A 19,600-nucleotide genomic window follows, 5' to 3' on the forward strand; every position below is an offset into this window, starting at 1 on the left:
TAACTGCTTTGCATTTGCCGATGCAGGCCACAGGAGCAGGCTGGGGGCCCCCGAAGGAGGGGCACACTTGGCCATCTTGAGGCTGCAGACGTCAGCCGTCGTCAGGAATGTCCTTGTCCACTCACCTCAGCCCACCCCACCCCACCGCACCTCTCGCCACCTACCGCCCTGTCCCTGTTCCGGTTCTTTGGTCAACTTTGCATTTGATTAAAAGCGGATAGCCGCCCCTGATGAATGGCACATGTGGCATCTTCTGCTGTTTCCATTATCAAGCGGAGTCCACCATTTTGAATTCCCATTCTCCGCCTGCACGCCCCCCTCCCCCTCCCCCGCCCCCCTCTCACCTTCACAACTCGAATGGAAAGAGGGCACAAAATTTAATTTAATATTCATACGACTGTAAAACGCTACAAAAGTTGCAAAAAATGAAACGGACAGAAAATGCTCGTTAAATAACAAAAAAAAAAAAAACCAGCAAGCAAGCAAATAACTGCGAATGTACGTACGAAATAAAAAGGAAAAATGAAACGAGTTTGCCGCCAAAGCGAAAGAGGAATACGCTTTCCCAGGTTTCAGGGACAAAAACCCTATTAAATGTACACAAAAATGACCTCCGTTGTGGCGCCATGAAATGCCAGTGGAATATTCAGAAGATATTCACAAAATTCATAGGCCTGAAGCAAAGGTATTCGAGTACCCCTCGCCAGTACTCGATCTTCCTCTGGGCATTGTTTATTCCGTTTCCGGAGAGTAATATGCGTACTCCCATTAGCCAGGCAAAATACCTTCCGTAAGATGTGTCCCACAGAAATATGACACTCAGCGGCAGTGGGTGGGACCTGGGACCCCTCCCACAACGTCAGACAAAAGTAAACACGCTCTCGGCTCTCGGCTCTGACAGTGGGCATGAAAATTTATTGCTTTTGCCCCAAACACCCTCAGACGCAGCCGCAGCCAGAGACGCCCCACGTCAGCGGCGGCGGCGGCGGTGGTGGTGGAGGAGGAGGAGTCCGACTCCGTGGCGCATTAAATTTTGGTGGCATTGCGATGTCTGCCATGCAGCCACTGACAAAAGCTGCAAAAGTTGGCCATGACCGGCTCTGCAGGCAGGAAAAAGAATTACCCAAAAAAAAAATGAGAATACAGGAAAATAAATTCCAGCACAAGAAGAGGCTACGAAAGGGCGCTCTGAACCCTGAGAAAACCTATAGCTATAACCTATAAAAAATATATAAATATATGTATATATATTTGCCATGATTTCTCTTATCTCTCAGAACTCGGACGTAGCGATAAGAAAATCCCAGCTTCCCATATAGTCCAGCTTCAGTCTACTCGAATCACTTTGCCTTTGCAGTAGCCCCTTCAGAATGCTGCATTTCAGAATATTATTCTCATTATTATTGACAAGTACTTTTTCCCGCTTGAGTGCGGAAAAAGTCTGCGAAATGTCATCGATCCGTAGTAGTTCTCCTTCAGTGAGATATCACATAAATGCTGTGCGGTAAATACTACGCAGGGATTGCTTGAAAACTCTTGAAAACTATTCAAATCATTCACAGAGTGGAGCAGGAGTGCCATAGAGAGTTGTTGAATGATCTGGCCAAGAAACTGGACACTTGCCTGTCCAAAACTGGGCCGGAGACAATGCCTTACGGGAAAAGCTGCGCCAAGCCCACGATCTTGGCGCAGAGCAGCGAAATCATGTCGATCGTGGTGCCCACGTACAGTGATCACCCCTTTATGGTGGCCTGCGACCAGCTGTCTCACGGAGGCGGCTGGACCATCTTCCTGCGGCGTACTGACGGCAGCGAGGACTTCAACCGGGATTGGATTGACTACAAGCACGGTTTTGGCAAGTTGCAAAATGAGTTCTTCCTGGGCCTCGACAAACTGCACGCCATGACCTCAGCTGAGGCCCAGGAACTACTCGTGCTCTTGGAGGACCATGGGGCAGAGCGGCGATACCAGATGTACGACAACTTCCGAATCGGATCAGAGAAAGAGGCATATGCCCTGGAATCGCTGGGCCTTACCTCTGGGAATGCTGGCGAGGCTCTCGCCTTACATCTGGGCCAAAAGTTCACCACACGGGATCGCGATAATGATCGACATGGGGACAACTGTGCAGTCACTTACTCCAGTGCTTGGTGGTACAATTCGTGTCATGACAGGTGAAAACACTTACATACTCGTAGCTCCAAAAAGAAGGGCTTTCACCGATCTCTTTGCTTAGCCATCTGGCTGGAAATTATGGCGATAACTCCTCTGGAAAGGGCATCCTCTGGGCTACGTTTAAGGGTCACAACTACTCGCTGAAAGGCGCTCAGATGATGATAAGACCGAGGAGACAGGAAACAACCAGTCCTGACGTTGGGATTTAAGGCGCGCCCTAAATTATACATCAAATATAAGACCAATTAGCCATATTCCAGGTGTGTCTCTGTATAGCAGGTTGCTCTGGCATCTAGGCGGCACGACACGGGATGGACAGACGTCTATGGATGTGGCTTAGAAACCCTTCCTTCGGGAAACAGCAAACATATTACAAACTTCAAATCAAACAGGCGAAAAGAGGATAAACCTGTTTACCCATCTCTCAGGACAAAAGCTAGCAAAAGCTGAGAGAGATCGTTGTCTATCGAGCGTTTTGTCCGATTTGGTTATCGATAAATCATCGGAAAATAATCGCAGTTACACCAAATATCGAAGGCACGAAAAGGAGATCACCTTGAAATGAAAACCGAGTGTTTTGGGAAACACAGAGCCATAGTCCGAAGTGTACCGAAGGGACAGCAAGAACAGGGTGGAGGGATTCGTGTCCCGAACTTGGAAACGGGTTGATCCAGTACTTTGTCATGTCCTCTAAGCATTAAAAGTCTACAACGAATAAGTATTGGAGTATTGGCAGCGCGGAAAAAGTCAAGCAAAAGTCATGACACTTGTCACTGCTCATGACAGTCCTCAGGCGTGTCCAGAGGGACCTAAAGGGCATCAAAATAAATATCTTTGAACCATAAACAGCTGATCTAAAGCTGAGGAAAGGTGGGGGACTCCCCGCCCACACTTTTCTAATTGACCGGCTTCAGTTTTTTGGCATTGGTTCCCTCTTGTGTGCTTAGTGTTTGTTGCCAATTTCCGTTTCCTCTGCTGACCAGCAAAACTTCATTTATTCTCGCATTGGCTCTGCCCTAAGCCCGACTGCACACGTATTTGCTGATTGCGAAACAAATATTGACAGGGCCCGGAGGGGGCATGGCCGGCCCTGTTCTTCGAGTAACTTATCGGCCAGTCCGCAGAGACATTTCCCTTATTTCTGTTTTTCTTTGCTTTTTTGTTGGGGCTTGGGTTTTTTTTCCGGTCTGGTCTCCATATCGTGTTCCACTAGCACAAAAGCTGAAATTATATTTAAAACTTGTCTCTTGTTGGCTATTTTTTGCGCAGTTTCCCTTCCCGGCTTGCGGGCTGGCATTTTATTTACTTTTGTGGTCATTGTGCGCCCAAAAGCCCCAAAGTTATAATTCTTTAAGTTTTTATCTGTCCCCCCATCCCCATCCCCACACACATTCAGGATCCAGCAACAAAGGGACAAGAGGGAGACCCGTGGCTCTGTCTGGCTCGCTGGCTGCCCAAGTGGGCGTGTATATGGGGGGGGTGGGGGGCCTCTTCACCCGTCATTTTAGCATATTAATGATTTATGAATGGCCAGCGTTTAGAATTAACAAAAGCAGCCCCAAAGTTGCTGTCTATTTTCATTTAGAATTCGCTTAATTTTCATTTGCTTTGCTTATGAAAATGTTAGACACCCCTCGCTGACTTTTTGGGGGGCACTTTCAATTTTAATTAAGACGGAGAACAGCCTCCACCCTCCCCCCATTGGATGGGGCCGTTTGTTGTTTACTTTTGGGCGGGCGAGCACACATTTGTTGTGCTAATGAGGCCATTTTTCGGGCACAATTACCTGGCCAGGCCTAAGCCCAGATCATCCGTAGGCTCCCAGTCATGTGTGTGAACAAATTGCCTACGAGATGCTGGGCAACGATTGGAACTAGTTCTTTGTCAACCTTGTAGAACCTTGCCCAATACATAGACTCCTAGAAGCCACCTTCAAGGCAGTTCTTTGCCTCGGCTGCCATTTGGCCCGTATGTTTAGGCCGCGTCAGCAGAAATGATTTGTCTCTGGCTTACGTAGAAGTAAGTACCTGCCATAAAGCCCGAAGATACTTGGCCACTGTCCACTATCCCTGGGAGCTGGCAAAGGCGAAAGTTGATGGCCGAAGCTTGGGCAAATTTCCATTTAATTAATGGCCACGTTTGAGAGGTGGCCCAATCAGTGGCCTTGCATTGCAATGCAATAAAAGCAACCGAAAGTCTATTAAGCAGGATAAAGCCAAAATGGCAACGTGGCGCTGGCTCGGATTTAATGCCAATAAACCGCGGGAGAGGCCCGGATCCAGCCCGGACACGGTAGAGGGAGCTGGAAGCTGCGGGACTTGTAACTGAGCTAACCAGCCAGAACCAGCCCAGGGGGGGTGGAGGGGGCCACCGAACTGTAACTCGAAACAATGCTTAATGGGGTCGGATGTTGGGGCGGCTGTGGGGCACCAGTGGGGGGGGAGGCAAGCCAGGAACAGGGTAATCTACCGACTGAATGTGCAACATGCCAATGCACATGATGTGTTTAATGGTTAAATTGTTGCTAATTCCATTACCCGTTTGCTGGCCTCCATTTTGTCTACCTCTGCGAGTGTCTCTCTCTGTGTCTCTGTCTGGGGGTCTGAGGGTCTCCGTCTGTGTTTGCACTGGTGTTTGTTTCTGTGTTTGTGGCCAAAGTGTTGCACCCAGCAGCCAGTCCAGAGCCAGCCGCTGGCAAATGGAACGTGCACAAATTAATGTTACGTTGACGCAATGTTGGCCAGGCTCTCGAGTGGCGTGACCCCAGCCCGGAGCGTTTCCCAATCGGCCCGCTTCGAATTTGGCACATTGTTTGCCAGGGCGTGCAGGTTTGTCAAACGTGTCCGAGACGGGGCGTGGGGACAGGCAGGGCTTTCAGCTGGTAGGAGCCTCAACTGAATATCCTTGGCAATCGATTAGGCATACCGATTTATGGCCCCCATCTACCGGCATCTGCACTTAGCAAACGCTCATCCCCAAAAATGTTTGCGGCAAAGCATAAAATCCGATTTGAGGATTTAAAATTTCTGCATCAGAGACTCTAGCACCGACCCCGACCCTCAAATTAGAAGCCTTCCTCCCCCTCGAAACCCCAAAACGGGTAAGCACATTAAATTTGTTTAGTATGTGCACTAAAGTATGCGCGACAGGGCATCAAGGGCTGCACACAAATGGTTATGGGAACCCAAGTTGGGCGCCACCGGCTCCACCGGCTCCACCGGCTCCATTCAGTTAACGCGTCGCAGTGGCGTAGTTGGCACTTTTCTATTTATTTGCCCATTAACGCTCATTTGTGGTTATCAGGTAAATTGGATAAAAGCCAACGTAGCATGAAGCCAACCTGGCCTCTCCCTCTGTGACCCGGGCCTGCGCCTCTGCCTGGGGCAAGTCCTGCCCTGCTCTGTCTCGCTTTTTGCTCCCTTTCTGCCACTGCTTATCTTCGAGTGTTGTTGCAACATGAAATGAAGGCTTTGCCATTGGCTTTGCTTCACCATGGAAATGCTCCTCCGAGTGTGCTCCTCCTTTACCGCTAACTGCGTCAGTCATTAACTTTTTACGACTGTTTTTCTGTCTTTTTTTTTTCTCCTGTTTGATCGCGGCTTACCCCATGCCCCAGCGCCATTCAAAATTGAATTCAAATATTTGCGGTTGCAGAAACGAAACTTAATTTTTCCCGTATTTAATCCGCAATTTGTTTAGCCCCATAAATTTAGCGTCCCCTTCGTCCCATTTCCTCTTCGACAGCAAAGCAGCCGCCGACCTTTATGCATTCGGTGTCCGAGGGAGATGGAGCCACATTTAAATGCGCCATGTTGCAAGCTCAAATGAAATTCTGTGGCAAAAAACAAAAAGAAGCGCAACAAAAATGCAAATAAAAAATGTACAAAAATATATGCAAGGCCCACAACGGATGCGGGATACCTTTTCCGCGAAAACATATCTACTCCTACGATTTGCGGCCCCAAGAAAATGCATAGAACTCGGTGGAAAGGGTATAGCCGGGGAGGGAGAGCCTGCAACACAATACTCAGGCACAGGCGGTGGCATTGTGGCTGGGGATCGGTGTCGTCGCTGTCCTTCGTCGACGTCCACTGCATGCGGTCGCTCAATATGAAAGGAATATGCAGTATAAAGGCTCAGTTCTGAGGGCGAGGGCTGAATAGGACAGTGGGTGGCACGGGCCGAGGTCTGTGGTCGGTTTGCGCTAAATTAAATTTCGACGCGGCTGGGCCCCAAAGCCCCTCCCCCACCCCCCACCCCACACACACACGAGCGCACATGCACTTGCTCGTATACAAATTACTATTTGTCGACAAAATATAGAGAAATATGTATATGGCAACATCTGCCCAGTGTTGTGCAACACCGAGACACAAATGCGGGGGTATCTTTTTTTCTTCTTTATTATTTTTTCAATTTTGTATATTTCAGCTGCACATCGCCATTGAGGAATATCCCCAGGCCGGTGTCTGCATCCATGGGAACCTTTGTGGTCTGCTCAACCTGGTACTGCGAGAGGATGTGCAGGATGGCCGTTTTGACGCTCAGTTGGCCAACACGCATGCCTGCAATGGTTACGAAACGCTTGTCAAAGAATATACCAAGAATATACCATAAGGAACCCCTTTTAAGGGCTTCAATGGAGTGTCTGACCATCTTATGCCGTCCAATACCCACCTAGACAAATGCGGGGACCATCCCCAAAGGGCAGGTAACAGCCCCGCTTGGTCAGAACACTCGCCGCCCCATTCTCGAAGCGATCCGGCTGGAAGAGGCTTGCCTCCGGGTAGAAGGCGTCGTCGTGATGAAACTGGTAGGCGGGAATCATAACACTGGCGCCTGGCTCTAAGTCCGCCACTTGGCCCTGGCCCAAATCCAGTTGGGTGGCCTTCGTGCAGATCCTCATGAAGAAGCCAATGGGCGTGGTCAGGCGCAGAGACTCTGAAAGGAAAAGTCAGAGACTACTCGACTTAGGGCATGAGACATACCATTCAAGCACTGATCCAGATAGGGCAGGGCGTTCAGCTGCTCGTAGCTGAGGTGCTCGTCGGCGGCCAGCGCCTCCGCAAGTTCCGAGCGTAATTTTTCCTGCTCTTCGGGGTGCTCGCTCAGCTGATAAGATTCGGTGACGTTTTAGTGGGGGGGGTTTCGATGGGAAATTGTGAAATTGTAGCTACCGTGTAGAGCATGTGATAGAGCACGGCGGCGGAGGTCTCGTAGCCGTCCAAGAGCACGGTCAGGGCGTGACCCACGGCGTCCGTGAGGGTGTTGCCCCGCTGCTGGAGCTGGATCAGGTGCGACAGGTAGTCCGTGCGGTCCGAGCCACTGCCGCTGTGGCGCAGCCGGAGAGCATCGCGGGTGAGCTGCAGATAGAACTGTTCGGCCGTCTTGGTGAAGAACCGCATCCGCAGGACCTTGCGCAGGAACGGGGCCACCAGGGACTTGTTGAACCTGATGATCGACTTGAAGGCGCTGTTGGTCCAGTCCGTGGAGGTCTTCTGGAAGGGACTCGTCTCTCCCACGGCGCCGGTCAGGGTGCCCGCGTCAATGCCCCAAATAAAGTCGGCCATCGTGTTGGCCGTAAAGCGATAGGCGAGCTAAAACCATCAAAGATCAGTCCTTGGATCTGCAAATCCGGTGCTGATAACTCACGTCTCTGGTCTCGATGATGTCGCCCCTCTCTTGTCGCACCCGCTCGATGTACTCCAACAGCTTCTTCCCACTCTGCTCCCAGATCGTAAAGGCCATCTTCAGTTTATTGGGAGTGAGTCCGCCCACGCTCTCAGTGCGCCTTCGCTTCCAGTCATCGCCGGCACTGAAGAAGGGCGATACCTGCACGAACCTATCGTCGGGATTGTGGCCCACAAAGCTGCTGGTTACGGTGTCCCGGAAGTGGCTGAACTTATCCACCAGGACCTCGTGGGCCAGGGCCGGGTCCAGCACCAGCAATTGGGGCTGGCGGGTGAGGAAAGTGCCCACCGCTCGGTGCTGGTCTTTGTACTTGCTGTGCGAGGTAAAGCCCATTAGAAACGGGTGGCGCAGGACTCGTCTCCGTTGACTCACTTGTACACCTCCTGGACGTCGAGTATGAGACTGCGGCTCTTGTCGGCCAGAACACCCGGATAGGTGCCCAGGATGGTCAGCGGCTCGGCTGTGAGCACGCCCCGCTTCTGCCAGTACTTGTGGTGCCAGGTCAAGTACAAATAGACCGCGGCAAAGGCCACATGAACAGCGCCCAAGAGCAGACCGACCGTCGTCCACATGCTGAACAGATCCCCACGGAGAACGAATGGAAACTGTTTGTTTGCTGCCCAGATAACGCCGACCACAGCGTCATCCGGCGTATCTCTAATGGAAAAAAATCGGAATAATCGGTAATCTGACGTACTCGCAGCCATTACTGGCGTAATTTGTATTAAAAGTGCTATATTTTACAACTTTATAGGCCAGATACTGATAGCACTATCGCTTGGAGTCTGACGATAAGTAGGAGTGTGTGCTCTATAAGAAATGCAAGGTAGGCTAGGGAAATATTACAAATCTGCACTGCATCGATAGGCCATGGTTTATTGGAAATTACCAAACATTTTCTAGGGATAATGATGGGATCTAAGTTACGCTTCAATGCCCTATCATTAGAGGGGCATTATCTGCTGCAATTACAATGAGTACAAATATTGAAAAACTATATAGAATATATAGAACGATTGTAAAGTATATTTAAACATAAAAATCTATCTAAAAAAGCGTCGATACTCCAGATGAACATTCCCCTGGAGCACCACGCCGAAGCCAGCATCGCCATAGGGGACGAGTCTCTTCTTGCCCCGCACCACCTGAAAATCGCTGAGAATGTGGATCAGGGCGGACTTGAGAGTCAGCAGAGCCAAGCGCATGCCTACAGGAGATATGGGACATGAGATAGAGGCATTGTGAGGCCCCCCTGAGAGCATACCCATGCAAATGCGGGGTCCATCGCTGAAGGGGAGAAAGACACCTTTGCGGGTCAGCTCGAGATGAGCGGCATCATCGAATCGTTCCGGCTTGAACGACTCCGGATCGGGGAAGTACTTCCTATCGTGGTGGAACTGATAGTTGGGTATCATGATGGTCATGCCCTCCTCCACTTCGAGTGTCTTTGATTCGTTGAGCTGAATTTGGGTGGCATTCGTGCAGACCTTGGTGTACTGCGGAATGAGGCTGCTAAGCCGCAGAGATTCTGCAGACGATTCAGATAAAAGCAATTACAAAGAAAGGCAGGGAGCATATACCTACCATAGACCACCTGCTCCAGGTAGGGCAGGGCACACAGCTTCTCGAAGCCGAGACTCTTGTCGGCGTCGAGGCTCTGGAGGATTTCCATGCGCAGCTTCTGCTGGGCTGCCGGGTTCTCAGCCAGCTGAAAGGAGGCGAAAGTCAATGGCATCGGACTCGAATCGTTGTGTTGGCCTCACCCACATAGTACAGGGCGTGGAGGAGAGCCGTTCCTGTGGTGTCGTAACCGTCTAGCATCACGGTCAGCGCATGCCCCACCAGATCATCGTGGGAGGCCTGCTTCTGTTCGCGCAGCTGCAGCAGATGAGAGAGATAGTCTGTGCGGGTGTTGTCATTGCCGGCACTGAGGCGCATGTCAATGGACTCCTTGGTTAGCCGAGAGAAAAACTCGTCCGTCTCTTTCGGGTAGAAGCGCAGGCGCAGCAGTAATCGGCTGAAAGGAGCCACAATCGAGGCCATGAATACGGATATCATATAGAAGGCATGGCTGGTCCACTTGCTGGCCATCTGCTGCACCTTGTTGGGGTGCTCCTGGGGCCGGCTCAGGGTCCCGGCATCTATGCCCCAAATAAAGTCGGCCATGACATGGGCCGTGTAGCGAAAGCAGAGCTGAAAAGGCAGACACATCGAATGGGTTCTTGAATGGGACAGCCTGCTGCACTCACATCTCTGGTCTCGAGGAGATTGTGGGGCGCCTTAATCCGATCCGTCATGTAGCTGGTCAGCATCCTGCCGCCCTCCTCCCAAATGGCATAGCCCTGCTTCAGGCGATGCCCCGATATCCCCGCCTGGGCGTCTGTGCGGAGGCTGCGCCAGGTCTGGCCGGAGGCCCAGAAGGGATTGCGGCGCGCGTACTTGTCCCACCTGGCATGCCGTATATACGAGCTGGTCAGCGAGTCCTTGTAGCAGCGGAAGTTCCGCACCAGAATCTCGTGGGCCAGCTCCGGGTCGAGCACCAGGATCTGCGGCTGACGCGTCACAAACACCCCCACGGCCCGATGTTTTCCCTTGTACTTGCTTTGGACGTTTACAGGGAACTCTTAGATGGACTGAAAACCAAAGCCAAAGGGCCAACTCACTCGTAAACCTTCTGCACATCCTCCACCAGATTGCTCGTCCTCGTCAGCAGTCCCGGATAGGTGCCCAACATGGTGAGCGGACGCGCCGTGACCAGGCCCCTCTTGCGCCAGAACCTGTGATGCCACGTGAGATACACGTAGAGGGGCAGCAGCAGCAGATTAACCACGATCAGTCCCAGCGTCACTAAGATGTACATGTTGCCGCGATCCGCGTAGTTGGAGGCTCCCCGGACTCTCGGCCGGTACTGATCGACTCGACTCTGCCGCTCAGACCTCATCCAGCGCCGTCGTCGATCCGGGCTGCTAGTCTCCATGTAATCGTAGAAGACCGTGTGAAACGGGGTATTCGGAAGAGGGGATAAATATATATTATATATTGAAATATATTTAAATGCTATTGAGATGTTCTTACACCGATATTTATAGATGAGTTATCAGCACAGCCAGCTTTTGTGGGAGCCAACGACCCGGCCGATTGATGAGCCCCCTGGTCAATTTTCCAGCAGAATAAGCCTTAATATGCACATTTTCGAACCAAGAAAATATGGTGAAATGACTATCGCTTAACATTGAAGATTAAAAGGCCCTTGGGCTGTGGCACGTTGTGGTGGCATGACTGAGACATGGGGTGAAGCGATACTTGACACAGAAGCACGCAATATTCCTTGATCGTCTCTCTAGTGCGGACTCCCATTTTTCCTTATTCTTATTCGAAATACGACTTCTTAATTCTTCTCCTTCGATAAAGCAACAGCCCTATTTCGTTATTTATTATATTTGGAACAACGCTTTTTAGTTCCAAATTGAGTAGTTTTTGAAACCATGCAAATAGGTCGATCCTTTGTCATCAAAGAGCAAAAACGTCATCCGAATTTGAACCTTTTTGGCTATGTTTTGGTTGAGTTGTCCATAAGAAACTAGACTTCACAGCGCCATTGATAATTTGGCTACCGAATGTGGTAAAAATCGTATGATCTAATCATAAAGTAGATATTTTGCTCTATGCTTTGTATCGGAACCGCCCCTAGTGTTGTTAACAAGAGCTCTTCCCTTCACAATCCATGGAGCCGCCTACCATCCTACTTTCGGAGTGTTGCTCGATATAGGAAAAACTCTATTGGATCGGTCTGATAGTCTTCTGCTTTCGTGAGCAGGTATGATCAGGTTATTGGCAAAAGAACACCTAAGACTCTGTGGACGCCAATAATTCCAATATATTTTATGTAATAGTACGAGTAGAACAGGAAATGTTCAAATAATACTCTTAAAGGACATCTTAAGTTATGAATAAATATGAAAATGAGCTTAATTATAAGTGTATGCTATTCCTGAGTGGCATTTCGACCTCTGACATAATAAACTGTTGTTTTAAAGGAGGTTTGGGCATTAGGAACACCCAAGAAGAGGTATACATATCCTGCTCATCGATTCTAGTCGATACCATTGAGCAAGGGCACGACATAAAACTGCACAAAGATTTCCTCCTGACCCTCTCCCTGCATCACGAGATGCAGCTCCAGTAGGCCGAGGTTATTCGTTTTGATGGACACCTTTGTGGCCGCCTGCATGGCCTTGTTCGTGAGCCGTATCTGCTGGCTCTTGTATCGGGCCACCAAAGTCTGGGGGCAGTTGAACATCATCATCATGGGGCTGGTCTTGGCCACCTCAACGCTGAACACCGCCTGCATGATGCCGATGGTGGTAATTTTGAAGTACGGCCGATCGGGCGAAGTGATGAACTCGAATTCCTCCGCCGACTTCTCCAGTTCATGGAAGATCTTGGACAAGTTTGGACCGCGCACGAAAATCGTGTTCAGATCCGAGTCCTTCAGGTTCAAATCGTACTCGATGGGCTCCTCGGAGTCCATGGTCTTGATGGCGCACTCTGTGCTCACATCTTCGTCGTCGTACGGGTACAGAATTATCTTCAGGGGGTCGCCCTGGTCCTTGTACAGCATCCGGACGCTGCAATCGGCCGTCCCAAATAGGTTCAGACACTCCGAGAGGGCGTTCATTTTCAGGCCAAAGCTCTGAAAGTCCTGCACATGGAACTCCGTGAAGGCAGCGGGGGGCATAAAGAGAGTGGCTTGGATCGACCTGCCCTGCTCCACTGTGATGCGCAGTCCCTCGTCGGAGACTTGAAGCATGGCATACTGTGGGTGACAACAGAATTTAAGCCAAAAACTATCTCGAGCAAAGCAGGGGGAGGGCTTACATCGTTAAAGCATATTGATTTGATGGCGGCGTTGAAGGTCTTCACGTGATCCAAGCGACTTACAAATTTGTAGTCCTCCAAATGGTCCTCCATTCTAGTCTAGGTAGATGGAGCTACGCAGGGCCCTAAACTCTTCATCAGCGACTGCCTGTTCCGCAGGATGCTGCAGCAATTGATGCAGCTTAAGGGCCAAAACGTGCGGGCAGGTGTACGAAACCCTGCTGGCGTCGCTCCAGCCGTCCAGTGTGGTGGTTATGTCCCTTGGCAGGTCGTGGTACAGCACTCCGCTGGGCAGCTGCAGGACATGGCTTTGGAAGAAGTCGCACTTGCAGTAGTTATTCCCTGGGATCACTCGGTAATAAAGCGTTCCTTTGTGGAGTTCCGCAACGCACTGTTTGCGATTGTTTTTGGAATAGTAGTAGATGAAGCTATATCTGTCCAGCAGGTGCAAGGATCGCTCCACCAGCTCTGCTCCCAGCAATTGCGATAAGTGGTAAAACAACTGCTTTCGGTCCTCTGCAAGAGATATGTTTTATAATTGAAAGGGTTTTCAAATTGCTTGTGCAGGAAAATTCACCTTTCGAGAGGCCGCAACTGTGGGATTTGTCTTGGTAGTTCTTGAAGATGAGATCCACTACTTCAGGGAGGAAACTGTCTGTTAAAGTTGCTAATTCCACCGCCATTCAACCGTTAAAGCTTTCATTTTCATTAAGTAATCTAAATAAATCAGAAGAAACCAAGCCCGCAAGCAAAGCGCCAAAAACATGACCATAAACAGCTGACTGCCGGTGAAACGGTATGGCAAAAAAATACTAGATTGCCTTTGAGCTGGTCACTCTAAAAATTTCAACTTTTGGCGCCATTCCAGAAAAATGTTGCTTGCAACCAAAAATCTACAAAAACTTTCTCCCAATCTTATTAGACCCCTCCGCCTTGGTCAAAATTAAGCACACGATTTTGGTTCAGATTGGAAAAATATCTTCGAGATCTGTAAAATAGCCTACATGTATTGAAGTAGTGTATAATCCGTTAAATAATAAACTTAATCTATGGTGAATAACTTTGTGTTTGGGGTTGTTCCGTTCGGTGCTCCATAACATAAAAACTAAACTAAACCATGTTCTCCTTCCCGTTGACCCCGCTGGTGCGACGCTTGCCGTTCTGGATCTTCAGCATTTTGTTCTCGTCCGCGCACTTTGTGGTGATGGCATTGCGGACCTCCTTCTCGCTGGCGTTGCATTTGTGGGTGACGGCGAAGATAATGTCCTGGATCTTGGCGGGGTCCAGCATCTGCTTGAGCGGCTTCGGCTGGTCCCTGAAGGCGGGCGAGGGCTTCCCCGTCATCGAGTGGGTGGCCAAGGTTTCGCGGTCGAAGATTGTCACGAGCAGCTTGCGGGTGGCAAGGGAGCAGGCCGTCCAGTTGATGTTCTCGAACACGCTGGCCGGAACACAGGTGTTGTTCGGCCCCAGGGAGATCATCACGTTGTCATTGGACTGGCCGTTGCTGGGATCGCTGGTTCTGGGCTTCAGCTTCAAGGGCAGCTTGGGTTTTGTCTTCGGAGACGGGGTCTCCTGCACCTGGATCTCCTGCAGCTTGCGCCGCTTGATGAACTGCAAGGGCGCGGTCTCCTGCTGTCTGGACAGTTCTCGCTTGATGTCTCTGTTCAGTATTTGGGGCGAGGGCTGTGTCTGATTCTGGCTGTCCGTCCCAATGCACATTTCGAGGCGATCCGAGTCGGAGGAGGAGCTCAGGCTGTTGAGACTCTCTGCTGCGAGGCGAATCTCAATGGCGTCGGCGTCGTCCGATGCCGAAATGATCTTGTAGTCCAGCACCTCGGTCCGCTGCTGCTGCGAGCCTTGGACGGGGGCACAGATCACCGAGCTGGGCGGCGTCAGGATCTGGTGGCTTGGATAGACGGGCGGCGTTGGGGACGCAGCATCCGCCACTCCCAACGACTGTTGCATGCGCGCCGAGGTGGCATGGATCTGGGAGAGCAGATCCGTGTGCTCCTTCAACTTGTTCTCCAGGTAGCGCACCTTTTCGAGCAGCACACGGTTCTCGGCATCCATATTGGAGTCGATGTTGACGCTGCGCAGCACCTCGAAGTCGTCGCTGGTGGTCTGGGACCAGGCATTCAGCATCAGTGGCTCCTCCCGTCCGCGATTCTTCTTCTCGTCGTGCACACTGACAAAGTGCGACCCGTTGGCGCTCACGACGCGTTTGTATACCTGCAGGGAGTCATCAGGGTCAGCACTGTTCCTGATCTGGTTTGTGTAGCCAGAAGAGACACTTACGTTCGAATCCATTGCGTTTTGGTTGGTTTGGTTCCAGTTGAGCCGTGTGTCTGGTGTTCTGGTGTTCTCCTCGCCGGATCAGCGTCAAATGAGCGCAAAAGACGGAAAAATTGGCGGCAGAATGTCAGAGAATGCTACGCGAAAAGCAGACTGCAGGCTCTAGGCTCTCGGGGTAGGTTTTTAATAAACAATGGATTCCAACTACAGTAAGCTACCTGGAGCGCCGCATACACACAGGAACAGGCGCACGCACACGCACACGACGGCAAAACTGCATTTGTACCATGTACATGTGCAGGGGCTGCGCTTGACTGTGCTGGAATCTCTCCCTTGTTCTGGTCTCTGGCTTCCCTTCACTTTCTATTCAATATTCTATTCTATTTCCCAACTAGCCGGCCCAGCTGTCGCCTGTCGCTCCGTCCCTCTCGTTCGTGTTGTCTTTCATATGTTTCGCGCGGGAACAAGCCGCTGCCCTGCGAACGGCGACAGAGTTGTATTTCGCAACATCAGGGATGGAGCGAAACTATTCCGCTCTGCAGACGTTATTTAAATTGCAACTAAAGTGGAAAATATAATTTAAATAGGATATTATTTCCAAAGAGTTTTCCCAAGAATCCAAAAAATACAATAAAATTTGTTTTGTAACAAACCGGTTTTGAGGCTCATTGAAATTCGTTGGAATCCGAACCGAATGCAATGGGACCACTACCAATAAACAATTTCCTTTAAGAATAGGCATACACACACACACACACACACACACGCGCGGGACTTATATGATCCTCTCTGATAGGAAACACACCCTTAAATTCTATACCGAATTTTCTGGTATTGGCACTGATATTAATATATGTACATAAAAAACCATCAATTATACGGTCAGGTAGGTGGATATTCAAGATGGTATCCACTCCCAAAGGCCTTGAACAATTTGCTACTATAAAAACTATTTAAGTAAACCCAAACTTAAAGTCTCTAAAAATCATTCGAAAATCTTAGCTATATTTCTGCCCATGATCCTTGGTCTTCAGCCCTAAAAACGTACAGGTAGAGCTGCCATCTGCTGAAAAGGAATGCCGTTAATCCAAGATCATAAAATACAAAAAAAAATTCAGAGCTTAAGAATTTTCGCAAATAAATCTAGAAATCGCAGTGCAGCTGCACATTTGCAAAACCCAAGGAATATTTCTACCTGTTGAAGAAATTTGAGGGAATGGCGGCCGGCGGGACCTACTCGAGCGATCACGTATCTAACCCTACAAATAGCGAGGAAAATGAGATTTGCATGTCAGTAGAGCCGCATCCACTTGCCGCAGCGCACTTTCAACCGCAGACATCGTTTCGACTGCCACCTGTACAGTATTCGCATCCGTATCACCAGTATCTGAGCCAGTTTGCACCCACGTTTGTGCCCTACTACCAACGACTGCTCACGCGTCCGATCGTGAAGCTGGAGGAGATGGACATTGAGAACTACATCAACTGCGAGGTGGCGGCGCAGCGCACCACACTCATGCGACAGACAGCTCTCAGGCCTTTGGGCCAGCACCAGCCAATGGTGGAGCCCAAAAAGGGGCATACGCAAGGCCCTCAGAAGACGCTTTCAAAACAGACCAAGGTGATCCCACAGGCCAGCCGTCGCATTGTTGATGCCAAACTGATGGCCATGACCACGGCAAGCGGCAGTATACGGAACATGCAGACCGCCATGGAGCCGCTGCCTCCCGTCGAGGACTCGTTCAGGCAGCAGGTGGCCAAGGTCCAGAAGAGCCAGCACCACTACGAGCAGCTGTTCGGCAGGCTCACAACCATGCTGCAGACGCTGAATCAGCGCTACGACAAGGAATGCGAAGATGTGCCGGCTCCACCCTCGAAGCGACCACGCCGCTTGTCCACCAGCTCGGCCGAGTCCCACCTGCAGGACACCACGTCTGACCACGAGCGGGAGAGCCTGGTTCAATACCCGCAGCGGGTTAAGGGCAACGACGGCAGCTATGTGTACGTCCTGGGGCCGAACGGCACGCAGATCAGTGCCCATCAGTACGGGGAAGTCTTCTGGACTAGCGCTCCGGTGGCCACCCGCTCCCTGTTGGGTGTTGTCTTCAGCAGCGACGAGCTGGCCACGCACACGCTGACGGGCAAGCCCTCGCCCGCTTTTTACGGCCGCGAGAGACCGCCCAAACTGCAACTGGATCAGCAAAAGGTGGACGACATTGTGGAGTGCGTCGTGAACCGCACGGGCGGCAAGGAGCGCATCATTCGAGCCACCATCACCACGAAGTGTGCCGACACGGCCAAGAAGTACAAGCGACGGGCCAAGAAGGCGCTTAAAATCAAAGAGGAACCCTTCTAGATTGCCCCTCGGGCACCATTAACAATAAGTAACGAGTGGCTAGATATGGTCCAGTCATAATTATAGGTACATACAATAAAATAATCCTTGATCTGCGTATACAAACGTCTACGACTCATTTCCCTTCGAGGGTACGACTTACACACAAATAAGTTAACAAATTGAAATTTATTAACATAATTGCAGCCATTTGCACTCGAATTTTAATATTATTGTAAAGCTATTGAACTCCTATTGTTTCTTCGCTGAGGGATCCCAGGCCTCCACTTTGGGGGGAGTGGTGGTGTAGGGCATATAGGCCTCTGCAAGAGACGCATTTCAAACAAAAGTTGAAAGGAGCCGCGCATGCACTTACCCTTGGTGCCGGAAAGGTTCTCGCTGTGATCCGCTATCCACTTGTATTTGGGTCTGCAGCCATCGCGAATTGGTGGAAGATCGGTCTGCAGGAAGAGTTAAGAGTAAGCGTTAAGAGCAAACAGAAGCTGTAGCTATTGCCATACCTTGTAGTGCATCCATCCGTACCACTCGGCGGGAATCTGGGAGCCATCGTAGTCCATGTTCACATGGGGAGTGAACTCCACCCAGCGATTACGTCCGTAAAAGTAGTACGGGTTCTCGAAGTACTTGTTGCCGTACTTGTCGATGCCCACCAGGGTGCCGATCTTCAGATCATCGTTTCTGCAAAACAATACGGAATTGCTGCTGCAAGAACTTATATAAGAACAGGACTCACCTGTACAGCTTCAGGTAGGCCTGCTTTAGGCCGCCACACTCCTGGACGATCTGGAAAAGCTTGGTCAGCCGATTGAGGCCCAGGAACTTTGCCATGCTGTGCGGAAAGCTAGTGTTTTACCAAATTTATTAATTTTGTCTCTACGAAAACTCACTTGAAACAACAACAAAGTAAATCTGCAGTGTGGCCAGATGCGGACGATGCCTGTGACGCTGTTCAACACTAAGAAATACTAGGAAAAATACTAACAATTTTGTGTGCATGTGGCAGCCCTGTCTTCACATCTGTTCGCCGCTTGTCTTCTTCGTGATTCATTTTCCCTGCCCTGCAAAGAAAAGTAAAGAACGTAAAAAATGGCAAAGAACACCTCGAGCAGTGCGTTCCGTAAAATCGATGTGGATCAGTACAATGAGGACAACTTCAGGGAGGACGACGGCGTGGACAGCGCCGCAGTCGGGCCGGACGAGACCGAAATCACAACGCTATTGACGCAGGGAAAGGTGGTCGAGGCGCTTCTCAGTGCTCTCCAGAACGCTCCGTTGCGCTGTAAAAACCAGATTGTGAAGGTAAGCAGGTGCACAATCGGCTCGAGCGAGGCGTAATCATTGTACTACCTTCGCTTCCAGGACCACGCCCTGAACATTACGCTGCGGGTGCTCTTATCAATCAAGTCCACACAAATCGACCAGGCCATTGATACGGTTGACCAGAACGATCTGATTGATGTGCTGATGAAGTACATTTACCGCGGCTTCGAAATACCCTCGGAGGGCTCCAGCGGGCATCTGTTGCAGTGGCACGAGAAGGCGTTCGCCAAGGGGGGCGTGGGCTGCATAGTCCGTGTGCTCTCCGACACGAACCGCGCCTAAGGGCGCCCAGCAGCCGCAACAGCAGGAAAACCAAAGGCTGGCTCTGGCTTCATTCCCCCTATTTATACGACCCAAAAACACATACACGAACACACAGCGCGGAGCATTTAATCAACGCAACGTTTAGTCATAACTGGAACGCGTATCGCACCGTGGACACCCACTATAGGATGCCGTCAAGGAAATGCCACACCTGAGCTGAGCCCCCCCTATCATTTTGCCGCAATACAAATGACGTTTTCCAAATTAGATTTTAACTGGTATTCAAGTATTAAAGATTTTATTATAAAAGATGAAACAGCCACTCGGCGGAGTATGGATTTGTAATGGAAAAGCCGCCACTGCTGCCACACACCTGCTCATCTCATCTGATCCCATGTAAACACACCGCACGCAGCCTTGGCATAGTTTGAATCAACCTTTTCTTCTTTTATTAGACTATTCAAAATGTAATAAGTGCTTTGAGTAACCTAAACAAACCAGTCGTGGTTTCTACATTGACGGCCACTGCTCTGAAGCGGGGACAGAGTGGAGTCGCCACATCGGCAGACGCGGGTCTTCAGTGACGACTCAAAATGCTCGAATAAGAAATGAAAGGCCTACAGC

At 50.3% G+C, this 19,600-nt stretch overlaps 9 protein-coding genes across 9 annotated transcripts; 3 read left to right on the top strand and 6 right to left on the bottom strand.

The window, feature by feature from the left end:
- The first annotated feature begins 1,418 nt into the window (after positions 1-1,418).
- Positions 1,419-2,429, top strand: LOC6596381 (ryncolin-2). Its single transcript, XM_002021498.2, has 3 exons — positions 1,419-1,504; positions 1,563-2,174; positions 2,237-2,429. Exons 1-3 carry the CDS (start codon positions 1,449-1,451, stop codon positions 2,382-2,384), a joined length of 816 nt encoding a protein of 271 aa, XP_002021534.2. The 5' UTR covers positions 1,419-1,448; the 3' UTR covers positions 2,385-2,429.
- A 4,146-nt stretch (positions 2,430-6,575) lies between these two features.
- Positions 6,576-8,453, bottom strand: LOC6596382 (probable cytochrome P450 309a1). Its single transcript, XM_002021499.2, has 6 exons — positions 8,239-8,453; positions 7,828-8,179; positions 7,353-7,772; positions 7,164-7,287; positions 6,853-7,116; positions 6,576-6,740 (listed from the first exon to the last, which is right to left on the bottom strand). The coding sequence occupies exons 1-6, from the start codon at positions 8,436-8,438 to the stop codon at positions 6,580-6,582; spliced, it is 1,521 nt and encodes a 506-aa protein (XP_002021535.1). The 5' UTR covers positions 8,439-8,453; the 3' UTR covers positions 6,576-6,579.
- Positions 8,454-8,672: 219 nt separating this feature from the next.
- Positions 8,673-10,879, bottom strand: LOC6596383 (probable cytochrome P450 309a2). The gene is made up of 6 exons (XM_002021500.2): positions 10,530-10,879; positions 10,116-10,467; positions 9,634-10,059; positions 9,451-9,574; positions 9,131-9,394; positions 8,673-9,073 (listed from the first exon to the last, which is right to left on the bottom strand). Exons 1-6 carry the CDS (start codon positions 10,841-10,843, stop codon positions 8,910-8,912), a joined length of 1,644 nt encoding a protein of 547 aa, XP_002021536.2. The 5' UTR covers positions 10,844-10,879; the 3' UTR covers positions 8,673-8,909.
- Positions 10,880-11,723: 844 nt separating this feature from the next.
- Positions 11,724-12,844, bottom strand: LOC6596384 (cell cycle checkpoint protein RAD1). Its single transcript, XM_002021501.2, has 2 exons — positions 12,745-12,844; positions 11,724-12,682 (listed from the first exon to the last, which is right to left on the bottom strand). Exons 1-2 carry the CDS (start codon positions 12,835-12,837, stop codon positions 11,960-11,962), a joined length of 816 nt encoding a protein of 271 aa, XP_002021537.1. The 5' UTR covers positions 12,838-12,844; the 3' UTR covers positions 11,724-11,959.
- LOC6596385 lies at positions 12,826-13,460 on the bottom strand. Its single transcript, XM_002021502.2, has 2 exons — positions 13,322-13,460; positions 12,826-13,260 (listed from the first exon to the last, which is right to left on the bottom strand). Exons 1-2 carry the CDS (start codon positions 13,425-13,427, stop codon positions 12,839-12,841), a joined length of 528 nt encoding a protein of 175 aa, XP_002021538.1. The 5' UTR covers positions 13,428-13,460; the 3' UTR covers positions 12,826-12,838.
- Positions 13,461-13,730: 270 nt separating this feature from the next.
- LOC6596386 (protein insensitive) lies at positions 13,731-15,439 on the bottom strand. The gene is made up of 2 exons (XM_002021503.2): positions 15,040-15,439; positions 13,731-14,973 (listed from the first exon to the last, which is right to left on the bottom strand). The coding sequence occupies exons 1-2, from the start codon at positions 15,049-15,051 to the stop codon at positions 13,855-13,857; spliced, it is 1,131 nt and encodes a 376-aa protein (XP_002021539.2). The 5' UTR covers positions 15,052-15,439; the 3' UTR covers positions 13,731-13,854.
- A 722-nt stretch (positions 15,440-16,161) lies between these two features.
- On the top strand, positions 16,162-17,491 carry LOC6596387 (early boundary activity protein 2). Its single transcript, XM_002021504.2, has one exon. It carries the CDS (start codon positions 16,253-16,255, stop codon positions 17,390-17,392), a length of 1,140 nt encoding a protein of 379 aa, XP_002021540.1. The 5' UTR covers positions 16,162-16,252; the 3' UTR covers positions 17,393-17,491.
- A 50-nt stretch (positions 17,492-17,541) lies between these two features.
- On the bottom strand, positions 17,542-18,247 carry LOC6596388 (probable NADH dehydrogenase [ubiquinone] 1 alpha subcomplex subunit 12). The gene is made up of 4 exons (XM_002021505.2): positions 18,126-18,247; positions 17,893-18,070; positions 17,748-17,832; positions 17,542-17,694 (listed from the first exon to the last, which is right to left on the bottom strand). Exons 1-4 carry the CDS (start codon positions 18,218-18,220, stop codon positions 17,624-17,626), a joined length of 429 nt encoding a protein of 142 aa, XP_002021541.1. The 5' UTR covers positions 18,221-18,247; the 3' UTR covers positions 17,542-17,623.
- Positions 18,248-18,478: 231 nt separating this feature from the next.
- On the top strand, positions 18,479-19,292 carry LOC6596389 (actin-related protein 2/3 complex subunit 5-B). The gene is made up of 2 exons (XM_002021506.2): positions 18,479-18,691; positions 18,752-19,292. The coding sequence occupies exons 1-2, from the start codon at positions 18,479-18,481 to the stop codon at positions 18,992-18,994; spliced, it is 456 nt and encodes a 151-aa protein (XP_002021542.2). The 3' UTR covers positions 18,995-19,292.
- Positions 19,293-19,600: the final 308 nt, after the last annotated feature.

This window comes from Drosophila persimilis, unplaced genomic scaffold (assembly GCF_003286085.1).
Source record: "Drosophila persimilis strain 14011-0111.01,24,50 unplaced genomic scaffold, DperRS2 tig00000124-arrow-pilon, whole genome shotgun sequence".
NCBI classification, from domain to species: Eukaryota; Metazoa; Arthropoda; class Insecta; order Diptera; family Drosophilidae; genus Drosophila; species Drosophila persimilis.

Excerpts from the sequence above, each read along its gene's own strand:
- LOC6596381 (XM_002021498.2), top strand. The coding sequence starts at position 1,449 with ATGTCATCGATCCGTAGTAGTTCTCCTTCAGTGAGATATCACATAAAT. Across the intron at positions 1,505-1,562 it reads TATCACATAAATGCTGTGCG|AGTGGAGCAGGAGTGCCATA; the intron begins GTAAATACTACG and ends AATCATTCACAG. Across the intron at positions 2,175-2,236 it reads TACAATTCGTGTCATGACAG|CCATCTGGCTGGAAATTATG; the intron begins GTGAAAACACTT and ends CTCTTTGCTTAG.
- LOC6596382 (XM_002021499.2), bottom strand. The coding sequence starts at position 8,438 with ATGTGGACGACGGTCGGTCTGCTCTTGGGCGCTGTTCATGTGGCCTTT. Across the intron at positions 7,117-7,163 it reads TCTGGATCAGTGCTTGAATG|AGTCTCTGCGCCTGACCACG; the intron begins GTATGTCTCATG and ends TTTTCCTTTCAG. Across the intron at positions 6,741-6,852 it reads TGGTCCCCGCATTTGTCTAG|GCATGCGTGTTGGCCAACTG; the intron begins GTGGGTATTGGA and ends TAACCATTGCAG.
- LOC6596383 (XM_002021500.2), bottom strand. The coding sequence starts at position 10,843 with ATGGAGACTAGCAGCCCGGATCGACGACGGCGCTGGATGAGGTCTGAG. Across the intron at positions 10,468-10,529 it reads GATGTGCAGAAGGTTTACGA|CAAGTACAAGGGAAAACATC; the intron begins GTGAGTTGGCCC and ends AAACGTCCAAAG. Across the intron at positions 10,060-10,115 it reads ATCTCCTCGAGACCAGAGAT|CTCTGCTTTCGCTACACGGC; the intron begins GTGAGTGCAGCA and ends CTGCCTTTTCAG.
- LOC6596384 (XM_002021501.2), bottom strand. The coding sequence starts at position 12,837 with ATGGAGGACCATTTGGAGGACTACAAATTTGTAAGTCGCTTGGATCAC. Across the intron at positions 12,683-12,744 it reads AATCAATATGCTTTAACGAT|TATGCCATGCTTCAAGTCTC; the intron begins GTAAGCCCTCCC and ends TGTCACCCACAG.
- LOC6596385 (XM_002021502.2), bottom strand. The coding sequence starts at position 13,427 with ATGGCGGTGGAATTAGCAACTTTAACAGACAGTTTCCTCCCTGAAGTA. Across the intron at positions 13,261-13,321 it reads CAGTTGCGGCCTCTCGAAAG|AGGACCGAAAGCAGTTGTTT; the intron begins GTGAATTTTCCT and ends TATCTCTTGCAG.
- LOC6596387 (XM_002021504.2), top strand. The coding sequence starts at position 16,253 with ATGGCGGCCGGCGGGACCTACTCGAGCGATCACGTATCTAACCCTACA.
- LOC6596388 (XM_002021505.2), bottom strand. The coding sequence starts at position 18,220 with ATGGCAAAGTTCCTGGGCCTCAATCGGCTGACCAAGCTTTTCCAGATC. Across the intron at positions 18,071-18,125 it reads GCCTACCTGAAGCTGTACAG|AAACGATGATCTGAAGATCG; the intron begins GTGAGTCCTGTT and ends ATTGTTTTGCAG. Across the intron at positions 17,695-17,747 it reads GAACCTTTCCGGCACCAAGG|AGGCCTATATGCCCTACACC; the intron begins GTAAGTGCATGC and ends CGTCTCTTGCAG.
- LOC6596389 (XM_002021506.2), top strand. The coding sequence starts at position 18,479 with ATGGCAAAGAACACCTCGAGCAGTGCGTTCCGTAAAATCGATGTGGAT. Across the intron at positions 18,692-18,751 it reads GTAAAAACCAGATTGTGAAG|GACCACGCCCTGAACATTAC; the intron begins GTAAGCAGGTGC and ends CTTCGCTTCCAG.